We start from the raw sequence: 15,902 nt of genomic DNA, 5'->3' as shown, positions 1-15,902 counted from the left end.
CACATGAAGAAATATAGTAGAATGATTGATATTCCAATATTGTTGATCATCTCAGAATGGCAGTGGGATTACCTGGAATTCCTCATGGGGGATCTGAACCCCGGATCTCATGTTTCCTCTTTGTTGCAGTGCACTCAAGGCGGGTCAGGTCACGCAGACACAAGCTCCTTCCACCACACTGAATAATTCAGGAGAGGCCATGATGCAATGTGTGTGTGTGTGTTTGAGTAAATCATGTCGTGTGTGTGTGGAGTGTGTATTTTGAGGAATGGTTTCAGTGGAGTGTGAGTGTGTGAAGATGGCGCTAACGGAGTGGTTTCCTCTGTGCTCTTGGAGAAGCCCTGTGGCCCACTTAGGATCCGCTTACAGATGTCGGACTGAGAGGGGATTTTGAAAACCGACTTCTTCACTTGGGCGTAGCAGCCAGTGAGCCTTCCTCCACCTGTTGACTCTGTTAGAGACTCTACATGAGGCACATTTAAGATCAACACTTGTTTGTCTGCAGCATTCAAAGCACAACATTACATCCGAACAAACCTGCCACTGTCGATCCTTTATCGTAGTAATGCCACCACTCTGATCTGTGGGTGGATGATTTGCATAGTGCCAGAGCTGTTGTCGTAGTACGCGTGCTGATATACATCCAGAATATGTATGTATATGACTCACCACACACTTGAGCGTGAGAATCTCGGTCAGTAATGTATCCTGAGAAACCCATGATGTGGGGTTGGGGGGGGGGGGTAATGTCTGTGTCAGCTTGTTTAAAATGTCCTGAAATAACGGAGTTTAGTGTTCAAGCCGTCCTCCAGCTTGCCAGCCTGGCTTACGAGCCGTGACGGTTATGGCCGAGGTGTTTTCTATAGTTCAGTGACTCGTCTTGGGTTGCAGTCACGTCAGTCCTCTAATCAGCGGTGACACAAGGGTGTGGAGTTACACTGCACAGGTACAAAGTGTGCACCCATACATCTCAGTGTCATGCATAATGGCTGAAGGGTGAGGTCAGGATGATGCACTTTAACTCCCACTTCGGTCTCGTCACTCGCCAAAGCCTCCGGAGGGCTCCACCTGTACTGCACTTTGACTTTTGTGTTGTTCCACGAATCTGACATGGCCTTCCGAGGAAACTCTCATGGTGTATTTTTAAGGGAAAAGATGTGCTCATCAAAAGGGTAAAAAAAGATCAGTTCTACTGAGCGTTTGTACCTCTTTTAGCTCAATAGCTTTTGTTTTATGGCACACATATGTACTGTACTGTACGAGGACTCGTTGAGGCGACTTCAGCCCAAACATTTGAGGTGGGTTAACAGTTAGCCTAGCCCTGTCAAAAGCAATACAATTTTTTATTTTTTTATTGTGATTGTCATGGCTTCAATTCTGAATTCTGTCAACTCTCTGCCATGTTTTTATCAGGCACTTCTTAATGTAGATCGCTCTACGCTTTACCCTCCCATTGCTGTGCATTGCATTACTCACTTCATCCCATATTTAACGACCCCTCCACCCTTCCTCTAGGTTTTCCTCCGTTTCACACAGTGGAGAGTGAATAATTCATGTTCGGGCTGCTTGCTGGTGGAGATGAATCATGTGAGAAGAGCAGGAACACACGTGCTCGTCCTCTCTCCAAGGACCCCAGGACAGCATGGGGGGGGGCACTGTGCTCCTCCACAGCTTTATAGACCACAACTACCCCGTCCTACAGGACATTACCGTCCCAGCATTCATTGAAGTCACACATACTTCATCTACAGTCTATGGCATTAGGGCCTCATGAATTAGCTCATAAACGGTGTCTCTAGACAACATGTTTATATTTAATCCCTTGGAACAATAAATGTCCATGTAGTGGTGATTCCTTATATAATATTTCAAATTAACAACAGAGACGCCCTAAAGAAAGTCTTGCAATTCTCAAGTCCCAAGACCACCTAGTCCCATGTGAAGTCTAAGTCTACTTTACTGCTGGCTTCCAACGTTAGGGAGCTAACATTAGAAACAGCTGATTGTTGATTTTAAAAGATAAACCTTTTAGGCGACCAAATCTTGAATACAACAATTGTATTGCCATGCTAATCGGCTCATTTATTTCACAATTTCAAATGGTGCCGCTCAATGCTAGCGAATAGAAGCTTAATCCATAACTGGTCAGAGAACATTGTTGGCCTTCTTCGCCTCTCTTTAAATGTTGAAAGTCATTGCATCTCTCCGGCCGCATGTTTTGAATGTTGTCACATGTTTTGTTTTTTTTGTCGTTTTTTTGTCGACCACCGCGTGGTCATTTTATCCGACTTCAACAATCCAAGGTGTCGCCTTTTGTCTGTCTGCTAATGTTCAGTCATTCTCCAGCAATGCATGGAGAGAATATGTGACCATGTGTTGACCCAGTCTACATGTCTGATGAATGAAACACAAAAGGTTTGCTGCTCACTGCTCTGCAGACTCTGTTCCCCTCTCTCCCGCTCACACCTTTTGTCTCTGGAGAAACTCCCTGCCTGAACCAAACCAAATGCGTTTGTGTCAATTCCCACATTCTGTGTGTGTGTGTGTGTGTGTGTGTACTGGTATTTGCCTGAGCTCTGCAGTTCTCTCAAGCTAACCGTGTCCTGATGCACACGTGTATCTCAGACGAAGGATCAACTCACTGCTGTGTTGATGGACCCAGAACAAGAATTATTCATATAGAGGGACCCTCACAGTGTCCCTACTGTCACGCCGTGTTATCAGATCGCATGGCTAAACAGCCAGCACTGCGGACTGAAAATCTCCATGCTCAACATTTGCTTTGGCTTACAGTGACGCAGTGCCATGTGCCTGATTGGAGGGATACCAATTTCAGATAAAATACCTCAAATGAGTGTGTGGGTCTTGTTAGTAGGGCTTCTAATACTCTTCCTCTCCTCTTTCTTCATTGTTCTTCCAGGTTAGACGCTGCTTGAAGCCTGGAGGACGATTCGTCTCTATAACCTTCGCATCGCCCCTCTTCAGGAAACGCCTCTATGCTCGCACAGAGTACAACTGGTCGATTAAGACGCACAGTTATGGAGAAGGCTTTGAATATTTTGTGTACGTCATGACCAAAGGAGAGGAGCTAAGCCCAGAAGATGCAGCTCTGGAGAAAAAGCTACTGGAGGACACCAAATCCCCGCCTACCACGATTGTCACAATGCAAACTGACGACGAGGAAGACTTCCTGTTTAATATTGACTTCTAGGAATAGATTAACTCTGAGATTCATAAGTAAGCTCTATAATGTGACAATGACCAAAGAAACTCAAACTTCTCCACGGTCACAAATACAACAGAAACGGCCTTCGTGACCACAAATGCCTTTCAGTTGTGTCATTTTATAAGAATGAACTGTTGTGTATTTTTAGTTGCGGTTTAGGTTGAGCACAGATGTTCACATCTGTGAGGATGGATTGTTTTATACAGGATTAGACTATGCACCACCAGCCACACTCGATACAAATAAAAAATACGACAGCGAATAGTGACCAAATATACATTCAAATCAATGCGGTGAATTCACCATCATTTGCAGTAGTTATATTTCCAAAGAAGAATGGGAAACAGCAGCATAATAATCATGTTTGAGACAAATCAAAAGAAACCGTGTGGTATTTATTTTGACTATTTACAACACTTACACAAGTGTATTGGTAATTCATTCAGTTTGTGATCACTGTGGAGTCATTTGTACTCATGTTTAACGATGACTCATCGTGTTTCTGTCTGTCATGATTCTCAGAAGCTGCTACCATCAGCGTCTTTTGTCGTGCAGTTCATAATAGAACATTTTATCTTTGAAAAAACAATTTTACATCCCGGTGTTCTTAATTGTTCTGTCTCTGCTTCTATGGTGCAACACGAGTCTGCCCATGTTGCAAAATGTGCAAGACAAACTGGCACGTCGAGACACGGTACACAACAGCAGCGCTGACCTGCATGTTCAGTCACTGTTAAAGTCCGTTTATATGTCAGTCGATTTCTCCCCTTCTGGGTTGTCTGCATCTGCTTTAGACTCCAAACAAAAGCTGCTGATGGAGACATGCAGAGTTTGAAACCAGCCAGCGCAAACAAGTAACAGCCCACTCTGCGTGTTATCTGTTGAGGAAACATGAGATGAGTCTCGGGTCCTGTGCTCTCTGCTGCTTAAATTTAGACCTGAAAGAGAGAGCAAGGCATGCAGACAGGCAGGAAGGCTGGTGACTGGATGGGGGGGGGAACACATTGATAAAGTAGAAATCATTTATTTTTAATTCACCACTGAGATCTAATTACTGCCTATTTTTAAGACTTGGGGGAAGAAAAAAAAAAAAGGTGCATGATTTTTCAGATGGCTCTTCTTTCGTTCCATGACTTTCTGATGGTGTAACTGTAGTTTCAACTTTGCTGTTGAAAAGGTACGGTAAGGTAAGCTGTTCTGGAGCTTTTGATCATATCCCATGATCTTCCTCAGCAGACAGAGTTTAATCAGTTACCATGTAAGTAACTGTTGGCTAACCCCCCCCCCCCCCCCCCTTATTTACCGTTGCTACGCTTGTACGGTGTGTGTTCTCACATGGCACTTATGAAGTTTTATGGTGAGATTGTTTTATGAAGTACTGTTTTCAAAGTCAAGAATGAATTTTAATCTCAATCTGTTGTGCTCTGCAATAACATGAATATTAATGTTTTTCAAATGTTTTCATCTTTGTGTCTTTTATATTATAAGATTTCAAACGAAGTAAACAATGATGTGACATTACTGCATTCTCATTTCCTTTGACTGTTGCTGTAGCTTAGCTGACTATTGCGATCGTAAATATTCTCTTGTTATCCACACTCGCTGTACACGCACTGTTTCACACATTGTAATGCATCTCTGTCAGACAGTGGTGGTCTCAATGTCCCCCGCTCTGTATCGACCCTCGCATGATTTGTTATCTGTTTTCCATGGTGACATTTGGGTCCAATGCCCTGACTACCTGAACAGGAGAGTTCCTGTAAGTGCCAGCAGGTTTTATACGTAATGACAATAGAGACGTAGGGGTGCAGCTCAGCTCCACTGCAGCACTGGCACATAAAACACATAATGATGGATTCAACTCTCCGTGTGGTTGGATGGAGGTTGGCTATGTCCCTGCAAATGTAGAGAGTTCTGCTGGATTTTCCCTTAAAGTACGAGTTCTCCACACTTTTTCCTCCGTTGGACTTAGTTTAGTCTCACTTCAATTTCAGTTCCGCCAATATATGAATATAGTGGTATAATCCTGTATGTAGAAAATAGTTTTTTGTTGCAAATTAGTTTTTTGGCTCCCGAAGTCAGACTGACTGATCTGCAATGGCACAGACATTGAGATTTAACTTGACTGGACTTAAGTTATATAACCACAGAGCATGGGGCAGGCCTCGCGCAGGAGAGGCTTAGTCATCATTTTCTGTTTAGCACAAAGCTTTTCGTCTTATTTGCAGATTATTTTGTTTCTGTAGCTGATCACCTGAGTCACCCAGGTGTCTTAGGCTGTGATTTATTAGAGCACGGCGTATTTACGTGTGAGAGATCGTAGAGCCAGAATTTTCTCTCCTGCTGCTGATTGTCCTCCATGCTCTGTTGCCCAAGGGCAACAACAACACTAATCTACTGCATGCTCAATGCCTTTCTCTCTCCGTCTTTCTGTCTCTCTCTTACTCTCAGTCACTTATCTCACCACGACCACCACCACCAGCCTGCCCTCTCAGTCTGCATCGATTGGCCCTGAGTGCTTTGGTGCGTGTGGGTGTTATGTGAGGTCTCATGCAACTCGACAGGTCTACTGCATGCTTTAACCAAACATCTGTGGGTTTTATCTGCCCCACGGTATGTGACGGTGTTAAACTGTATCACGACACAGCACTACTGCCTTTTTTTTTTACCCCATTCACGTCCGTGCTTACTGCAGCTACACTCAAAGCATCCTCTGTGATTCTTGAAGGGAAATTCTTGTTTCCTACAACCATGGTCCTAATTGTGTGGTTTAGTTCGATTGTACTAACAAAGTTATTTATTGATATCTGGGAATGCGGCAATATTAAAAAAAACATGTCTAATGGGGCACGTACAGGTTTAAAACAAACCCAAAGTTAGTCAAACTTATTCTCTGAGTGCATGTGAGTGCATGTGAGTGCCCCAATGACGAGCTCAAGGCCACAGCTCTTCCAGCAGTTACAGACAATAACAGCGTCTCGAAGCGCAGCACCCACCCTCCTGTTGGCCCTCAGGTAAACACTGCATGCCGGCACCCTTCAGAGGCAATACAAATGCTCCCAATCTTAGCACCTTTTAGGGATCTTTTCCATCAAAAAATATTTTGTAATTCCTTTATTGCAGTTTAAATCCATGAAAATAAGACCACGCTGTAACTTACTGCCTATGAAGCAGGCTGCTACAGACCAGCATAGATAAGATGGAGAGAATCACCAGCTATCCTTGTCAGTGGAAACCAGTCTGCGTTGTGGACTTGGAGAAAGAACTGCCACTGCTTTAAACAGCACTGTATATCTGCCCATCTCTCTTGGGGCAGCATAATAGCATAATATATTGTATGGCAGGCTTATGTAACTGGAGGAGGAATATTAATGGAAGTCCGCTCAGGATGGGGCGGAAGTGGAATCGGATCAAAGCTCTTTGTTCTCACTGCACACGCTCAGCTTGACCCCAGAGCTGAGAGTTGCTTTGAGCTGTGTGTGTTCATGTATGTCAGAGATAACAGTGCGACGGCACTTAACATTTACTGCTGTCTGCCATAGCTTTTTCTGCGTTTTGCACACAAACCTCCGTCATGCTTGTATTTCTATCCAGTGTATATGTGGCTACACAGTGACTGTCCACTGGGGAGGCATCTACAGCATATCTGTGTTGACCCCAGTATGGCCTGCACTCCCAGCCCCGTCTGCCAGGTCAGGACACAGGTCTCAAAGACCTCGGGTTACATCTATAGCTCCAGCTCACAGTCAACTGACCTCTGACCCTGAGAGTTGCAAAATAATGACTTCATTTACGTGTCAACAGAGGGCAGTAGCTCATTAGTTGTTGCCTGGGATGTTCAAGTCAGACATCCTACAAATTAATTTAAAGGATAATTCTGGAGCATTTTGTCTTTGAATTATTGTCAACAAATTGGTTTGAATAAAAGGTCTGTAACCAAAGCTGAATAGGTTTCCTTGCTCTTAATTACAGTAAACTAGCATAGCAGTGTGAACGCAAAACTGCATTCTTGAGCATTCTTGGGACAACGATGGAGCTTGATGGCACACAATACTTGTTTGTAAGATTAATTAATTGCTGGTTTTGATCTCTTTCGGGCATTGTTATGCCTCTCAAAGTCGTGGCCAGATACATTTTCATGTTGTCCGTCCGTTCCATTCTCGTGAACACAATATTTCAGGAATGCTTGGAGGGAATTTGTTGAAATTTGGCACAAACTTGAATGATTTGATTCGATTTTGGTGGGCAATGGTCAAGGTGTCTGTGACCTCACAAAACATGTTTTTGGCCACAACTCATAATAATAAGAATGTATATGCTAATTATGACAGTTTCACTCAAATGACTAATAGGATAAAATTCTGAAGTGATGAAATTTTGCAACTTGACTGGTTAGTGGAGGCATACAACCGTGGGATGGTTGTATACTTAGAAGATAAAACAACACCAGTGTTATCCTTTAAGCCTATTGTCTGGACATATTTTACATTAAGAATAACGCATAACACTGAAGGGAGAGCAATGCTGCAGCATATTGATAGAAGGACTTAATTGATTGACTTTTAAAGTCACATGTTCACAGTCACACTCATGATAGGAGAGAGGCATGGAGCAGAGCTGATACAATTCAATATCTGCCCAAATGTGTCAGTCCGGTTCCGGCCTTCCAGGGCCGCCCATTACTGTGAAAAGTGTAATTGTCCATGACCGTAGACAGACACACACACACACACACATACACTCACACAAACACGACATCCACAACAACAACCTGATCAATAGCACTATGTGTTCATTCAGTGCAGCGCTCGTGTCATCAGGACAGTCAATAATCTCTCTGATGGGAATTTGGTTTGCTACATTGGTGACGCTTTGTTGATGTTCTGTTGTTAGAGTGAAGTGCAATTCAGTGTCCTGAAGGATTAGTATTGAAGCATTGTTGTCAGAACATGTAGCTTTTTATAGATCCGTCCTGATACTATACATTTTGCTTCAGAGACTGAAATTCTTTCATATCTGCAGCATGATTTTCAGGTAAATTAAATTGTGAGATTACCAGGAAAATAATTTCTATTGACTTATCGGTGCTGTGCAGGTTTGTGTACTGCAGGTGGAAAAGGGGGAATATCAACGGACACAATTTCCTGGCTGACACTGTTGCCAAACAGTGTCGTACGGTATTCGAGAGTACACCTTTTCTTCCACCTGAGATCTGTTGGTGTAATGAATTAGTTATTCCCTGCCCGTGGTACTTGTACCTCAGGGGCTGCTTTTTGCAGATTCCAGGGGGTTCTTGGAAAGATTGTGAAGTCACTCAGCTAATATGTGAAAGAAAAAATTGAGATTTGACAAAACAAAAACATAAAAAGATACATCCACATGTGTGTTTCAGAGAAAATAGGATAACAAATGACTGTGATGTTGATCTTTATATATTGTCACAGAGACCAATAAGTACAGTATGTGCTGCATAGTTAGTGGGTTTTCCACCGACCTGAATCAGTTTATACCTTCATACCATTTGTTTTGCAATTGACAGTATGTGGAAACTAAGAAACCAAAAAGCAATAAATGTTTGAAATTTCCAGTTTCTGCCATTGTGTGTGGGTCGGTTGACAATAGATGTTAACACTGTAATAAACCACAGAACGTGTGCGTGCTTGTTTGTTCTTGGTGTACCAACCAAAGCCAGTGTTTACAGCCCTGTTATAGCCTCTGTGTGAGAGCTCCTGGATGAGGACACTGCACATCTCGACTTTAAAAGATGATCATGTGGGCAGTTGTGGACCCCCAGGGGTCTGTGGTTTAATGAATTCACTAGTGTAGGCCGGCACAGAGCTGTTTAACAGCTTAACAGATGGATCACTGTTCCTTCCCTGCTCTTTAAATAAGCACCAGTATTTTATGCTACTGAAGTCATGGCTACTGACCCCAAAGGCTACAGAAAAAAGAGATGATGCTTTTTGAAGCTGAAACTACATGTATGTTTGTTAACAAGAGTTTATTTATCTTTATTTTTTTAATTGTCAGTGTGCTGTGCTGAGGGGATATGTTCTGCGTTGTTTTCTCCCCTTGACTTTTATTCACAGAACAAGCCCAGACCACTCTGATGTTGGCCCTATTTGGGTATCAGCTTCCGTTGAATGGCATAGTAAAATGTTTTGGGACAAAAGCCAAACCAAAGAATCACATTTACATATTCTTTCACCATTTATTAGTTCACCAAATACAGTGAAAATGGCATCATAATATACAATGACTCATTCTTAGAATGTCATGACATTTGTGTTGCTTTTTTGCTTCATAAAACAATGTTTCATTATTGAAAATATTAAGGTTTCATGCACGACAAACCATATCCAGTTTCTTTAAAATAATGGTACAAAATAATCAAAATTAAAAAACAAAAACTGTAATGTCCAAAATCTGTCAAATAACAACGTTATTTGAGGATACTCGTAAACAGTGCAATATACTCTACAACTGCCATTTTCTAACAAATTCATCAACGAAGCTCAAGTCACAGTATACGATTTCTTAATAATAGTTTAACATTGATGTGTGCAAAAACCCCAGACACATTCAGTTAGTCTTTAAAAAACGCCCGACCTGTGATATAGAATGAGACCAGTCCACCAACATCTTCGCTTCGTCTCATTCTGTATATCCTCTCTGAAGTAGAAATATTTTTGTTGATGAATTGTAAGACGATAGACTAGCATATAATTTAAATAACAAATATTTAGATATAAAAATACAAATATGACTTTTGTTAAAAAGAAGCGTGCCAGGGTAAGAGTAGTGGCACCTACATTGGCACCGGAGTGAAAGTGCATGCAAATAGATGGAGAAAATACGTATAGAAGACGAAAGACGAATATTTGCAAACTTAAAATACCCAAATTATGGAAAGCGTAATTTTTTTTCCCATCAATTTCATGACTTTTGTTTCAAACATTTACTATATTCTCCACATCTGTGCTGGCCTCTGTAGATATCGGAGCAGTTGAAAATACAAAAAAAAAAAAGAAATAGAGGAAAAAAAGATATGTGCAGGTGTAAATCAGCTACATGAAGGTGCCAAGCCGCACCTTTAACCACCGATGGGTAATGCAAGAAGAAGAAGAAGAAGAAGAATGTTGCCTGTGGTTCAGGTTTATTCTGTGGCCTAATGCTCTTTTAAAGGCCAAGAGCAAACAGGGCTTCTACTACAGAAAATATTAACATTGCACCATCCTCGAATATATGTTTTTACATACAATGGGTCTCCTCTATTTAGCAGGCTGAGAGTTCTGCTTTTGAAAAGCGATAGCAGCAACAGGAATGCATTGGACCAGTGCTGAAAGGACAGCTCCCTTGAATGCACCGCCGCTGACCGAATCAACAAAGCAAAGCCTAAAGGAGGGGGGGGGGGGCGTCTGAGAGCTTAGCCTACCTACTGTACTGTACAACTTATTGAAATAGGGCTGGGATTTAGCATCAGCCTCCAGTTGCAGTATGTTGTTGCTTACAGCGCTGTTGAAAAGGAAAAAGAGATGGTCGTGAAGTAATGACAAGTTCATCCATCATTAAAGTCAGCAGAGGTTGAGCGGTGTCCGCCATCTCAACATCTTGCTGCGCAGCAGTAGTTCAATTCGGGATTCGCTTGGAGAATTGCCAGCAATCCCATGATACATCTTGGTCTTTTCCAGAGTCTCTCTCCCTATCGCTTTCTCTTTCTTCACAGCTTTCTTCAACATTTCTCTTCCTCAAGCCTTCTCCATCTGCCCCCCGTCTTTGCCTTTTTCTCTCTCTCTCCATTGCCTTTCGTCAGTCACACCATCCTTGCTTCGTGCCGTCGTTTTTTCTCCTGCAATCCTCGAACATGCACAGCCGACAAGTGCTTCAAATCGGTGATCAAAATTAAAAAGTCTGCAAGGCATCGCTCACGTTTAAACGCCGGGTGAAGACTTGTCTGTCATCCCCTGCAGGACCTCGTCTATTCGGTCGTCCTCGATGACCACTGTTGAGAGAAAAGAGGAGAGGACGGTTATTGAGAGCATGGAGGGAAATATACATATTTACATTTCTATAATATTCCATTCAATCGTGAGTTCATTGTGTGTTCATTGTAAGGTCGGTGGATTCTTATGTAGGGCCTATAGTGGAGGGGACATGGCGCACTAAATAACCAAAGCAAGTAGAGAGAACGTGATTGCAGGTGAATAAATTAATTCATTAACTAAAGCACCATTGCAAATCCCCGACCTCGAGTACGCGCGAGTACGCGTTTTTGGTCAAAACAAGTCATTCCCGATAACGGCGACGAGCCAGGCGTTTTATCCTTACGGTTTAACCCTATTGTTTTGAGCACATATGGGGTGTGTCCTTACTTGACGATCACGTCTCGTGCATATGTAAACAGTTTGAATGCGGTCGACAACCATAAACATGCGTAATTATTTATCCTGTAGTGAATTTTCAAACATCGACACTGTGTTTATTATACAACATTATGAATTTAAATAGAGTATGTTAATTGCAATATCACAAATAACTCACGGTAAGTCCCAAAATACCGTGCCAATTTTTCTATCACATAAATAATTATGTCCATGTATCAGTTAAAGACAACATGCCTCAATCCTTTATTTAACCATCCTTTACCTCGCTTGGCTCTGCCGATCTGTCCAAGCTTTGGGGGTCTTTTCGCCTGCGACGCAGAGAAAAAGGCGCTTGTGTCCTGCAGTCCGCAGCTGTAGGACATCTGGCTGACCTCGCTATCTGCCCCATAGCCGTTCATTTTCCCCTCGTTGTATGGCAGCACCTCGGACATTGTGGCACGACGGAGAAGGATCACCAGCGTAAATACAGAAGTAGACAAAAGTCTTTCCTCAGCGACGTTATCAATAAAGCCGTAGATTCCCCTCTTTCGTGCAAGCTGCAGCTGTTGTTTTTTTCTCCTGCTCGGATCCTTTCTGAGTGTAACTCGGTTTGGACGGTTTGAGGTTCGGTTGTTGTTGTGGTCTCTTTGTGGTCTCTGGATGTGTTGCAGCTGCAGGGAGAGACGGCGCGCGAGTGAGAGAGGGAGAGCTGTGTTCCGCTGTGTTGCTGGCTGATGTCTGGTGAGGGAAGTGGGAGATCCCGGGATCATAAAGGAAACCCAGGCAGAACGGTGAAGTCATCCATCCGGGTTTGAAGCGCGCGCGTGTTGTGTGTGTGCATTATTGTGCGCGCTGGTGCGCGCGTGTGTACGCCAGGGGACCCCGAGCGGTGGAGGAGCAAGAGGGACATCAGCAGGCGAGAGATGCAATTACACAAGTGAAGGACCCTCACTTTAGGATATCTGAGGAAGATTCATCATCACATAGACACGTATTGTGTGTCTGTTCAAATGAATAGACACATTAGCATTATATGTAGCATATAATAGCCCCATTAAAGGGTATATTTCACTCCACAATATAATAAAAGTGTATTAAGGTTTAAAGGGAACTTAATAATGGATGATTACTTCCTTCTCTGTGCTTCTTAGAGCATGAGTTATAACAATTATCAAGTACTTACCTCAGCATTTCTTTATTTTATGTCACTTTATACTTCTACATTTCTGAATATTTCACTTTTTACCCACTTATCTGACAGCTGTAGATTTATACTAAATATTGAAAATACTGTAAACAATATAATGCTTTGAGAAGTGTTTGTATTCCTCGATACTTGTGTTTTCACAGCATTAAGTAAAATGTTTAATGTGGGACTTTGTGTTTCTTCCACCATTGTTAATAGTGCAGCATGCTGGTGAGCTATAACAGAGACTGGGACAAAGACATGCAAAGGGCACTCTGATTATGCACATACTGTAAAAGCCAGTTTACTCGTGTTGAGTATACAGTTAGTGTCTGGATGAGCGTTCTGGAGTAAAATAACCCAGATGATGTCATCTTTGGGATACAAGACTGTAAAATGAAGCATGGAGCCTTATAGGCATTTACCAGGCAGAATGATTCTTACAAAAAATATTTTATACAAATTGTTTCATTCATGGAAATCCAAGGTTTTTGGAGCTTCACCCATTGAAATACTAAATCACTGGTGTGCCCCTTTAAGGGCCAGAGCAGCAAAATAAAGTACAAACAACAGACTCTAACATAAGATAGATCTATACATTATGATCTGTTGTATATAAAAAGAAGCATGACAAATAAACATGACATTTTATACATTATAGACTTTCTACTATAAATGGACACAATCAAAAATTTAAAAAGAAAGACAGAATTATATAATATGATCCTGGGTGTCAGCAGCCAATATGTGAACAGCTCTATTCAGCACCATGGACAGAGCCAGTGTGATTTATACAGTAGCTGCATTTGAAATTACGTCATTCTTCCTTGCCTTCTTTTTGTTGCAGTCTGTGTTACAACATCCGTCCTTGTAGCATATGGTGTCTCATACAAACTAAAATAATGAGCTGACAGAACGCCTATTTCTGGAGCAAACCTGTTTAACAACTCGGGCCAGCTGACCCATCTATAAACATGTTATAACCTTTCCATCGAAGCAGCGTGTTCCTCTGTTTTAGCAGCCAGTCTGCATCGCGGACCGGTGAAAGTGACCAGCTGACACTCTTTGAGATCAGTGTTGTTGGAAAGGCTCTTGGATCTCCTACGGGGGATAAGATGTGTGGCGACTACAGAGTCAAAGCAAAGCCTGCTGGCTTGCCTCCCACAGAAACATGGCCAATATAACCCCCTGTGTCACTGATATGAGTGCAGAGAGCATTTATGTTAACCACCAGTTTAGAAAACATTGGCTGCATGTTATGTTTGGAGACAAGTTCAACCCAAAACGTCTATTTTCAGGCATTACAAAAAGCAGTCACAGAACTAATTATATTCATCCTATTCAGTTTTTTTCCCTCATGGATCCACAATCGATGTATAAGGCTATATAGTGCATCAGAGCTCATAAATCTGCCAATCTATCTAAATGTAATTCCCCAGGGGTTTGACTCACAAAGCTCCTCCTGCCCAATAAACTGCAGCCTCCAGCTGTCACAAGCAGAGCAGTTGATTCATGCACTGATTTCACACCATGTCATCAGTCGGCGACCTGCTGCCCCATATGGCACCAGGTGCAGATTCATATTCATTATTTAGGGAAAAACATGATTGTGTTATACCAACTGGAAGCCCTTTCTTTCATACCCCTTCCCCTAATAAAGCACCACCTCGAACATAATGTTGAACCTTAAGTGCGACGGCTCCTCGTTTGGCCTGCCTCTGTTTAGTTCAATTGATCTTTCTCAGTCCACATGGTGTGATATCTTCTCCTCTGTCCCCTTCTTTCTCTGTTTCCATCTCTGCCTCCTTAGCAGACAGCATTCTGGCTCACTCAATCAATCCCGTCATCTCTGATAGGGGCACCCACCCTTAAGAAATGTGTGTGTGTGTGTGTGTGTGTGTGTGTGTGCTCTTGAAACGCTGCCGCCAATTATAAATGAATCACTATGCTGAGTCACTCACTCTCCACATCTCTCCCCTTGAGCAGACCATGGCGCTGCTGAACACACACACACACACACACACGTACACTATGTTCCTCCATGAGGCACACTGGCTGAGGAAAAAACCCAATAACAAGCAGAGAGCTAAGAGCCCGGATCAATTCCCTGCGTATCTCTTAGGATTTGTCTGTGTGTGTGTTGATGTGCCTGCGTGCAGGTGTATATTTTAGAAAAACTAAAAATGCAAGTGAGAGGACAAAGAGAAAGAGGAGAGGCACACAACATCTGTATTTATGGACCAAATAAAAGTATCATGTATGTCTGCTTTCCTTGTCATGAAGATGAATGCTGTTTGTTCTTAAGCATGAAATCCTTCAATAGATCGTGGGAGCATTGGCAGAGCTCCTGCTTTGGATCAGTTAGCACACAGCTGAGATAGATATGCTCACAGCTGTAGCCTGCAGCATGCTGAAGCTTCACCGAGACCTCCCACACCTCCGTCACATAGAGAACCAAGCTGGGATCAAAGGTGAATGTTTTATGTCGTTGGTGACGTCCTTGATTTTATAGTCCTATAGTAGGAGACTCTTGCAGGTACATACAATCAACTTGTAACATCAACTAACAACTAAGGAATAAAACAGTTGTTAAAATTTTCAAGAATTTATTTTATGTTGAGAGAAAATGACGTTTAATCATATATTCACTAGACATCATGCATCACTGGCTATATTTCAACGACACTTAATAGGCTATTTCTGCAACTTTGTTGTACTTGAAAGTACATAATCTGCAGAACATTTGTGTAGAATACAACTTGCAGGTTTTGTAACAAAACTATATGTTTCTGTAATTATTATCAGTTATTAGGCTCAGAATTCAGGAACCAAGCTAGACATGCAGTGCATTGAACATTGAGCTATCAGCCGAGAAATTGTTAAAACATGAGAACACAACTGTAGCCAGAAATACGACTCTGAATACATGTTAGTGGTGCTCCGTGTCCGTTTTGGATGCGTGTCCCAGGTTGGAAACCACTGCTGTAGCAGTATACTGTAAGCCATGCAGTTTGGGTTGTATGAGCTCAGGTTTTGAGATATCCTATTCAGAAATTTCTGCTCCCATCCCAACTCAATTTAGGTGAGTAAACTTGTGTTTGTTGACATAAAAAATGAACAGCAACAT

At 42.3% G+C, this 15,902-nt stretch overlaps 2 protein-coding genes across 2 annotated transcripts in view; one reads left to right on the top strand and one right to left on the bottom strand.

Moving 5' to 3' along the window:
- ece2a (endothelin converting enzyme 2a) overlaps positions 1 to 3,719 on the top strand; it is a 54,616-nt gene extending 50,897 nt beyond the window's left edge. The window contains exon 4 of the mRNA XM_079284473.1: positions 2,921 to 3,719. Coding sequence (XP_079140599.1) covers positions 2,921 to 3,211 — 291 coding nt within the window. The 3' untranslated portion in view covers positions 3,212 to 3,719. The remainder of the gene's footprint in view (positions 1 to 2,920) is intronic.
- Positions 3,720 to 9,425: 5,706 nt separating this feature from the next.
- Positions 9,426 to 12,307, bottom strand: camk2n2a (calcium/calmodulin-dependent protein kinase II inhibitor 2a). Its single transcript, XM_079284568.1, has 2 exons — positions 11,873 to 12,307; positions 9,426 to 11,228 (listed from the first exon to the last, which is right to left on the bottom strand). The coding sequence occupies exons 1-2, from the start codon at positions 12,039 to 12,041 to the stop codon at positions 11,158 to 11,160; spliced, it is 240 nt and encodes a 79-aa protein (XP_079140694.1). The 5' UTR covers positions 12,042 to 12,307; the 3' UTR covers positions 9,426 to 11,157.
- Between the last annotated feature and the right edge of the window lie 3,595 nt (positions 12,308 to 15,902).

Source organism: Melanostigma gelatinosum (genome assembly GCF_949748355.1).
Source record: "Melanostigma gelatinosum genome assembly, chromosome: 15".
NCBI classification, from domain to species: domain Eukaryota; kingdom Metazoa; phylum Chordata; class Actinopteri; order Perciformes; family Zoarcidae; genus Melanostigma; species Melanostigma gelatinosum.
Note: the sequence above shows the minus strand (reverse complement) of the source record. Positions and strands in the feature narration are given on the sequence as shown.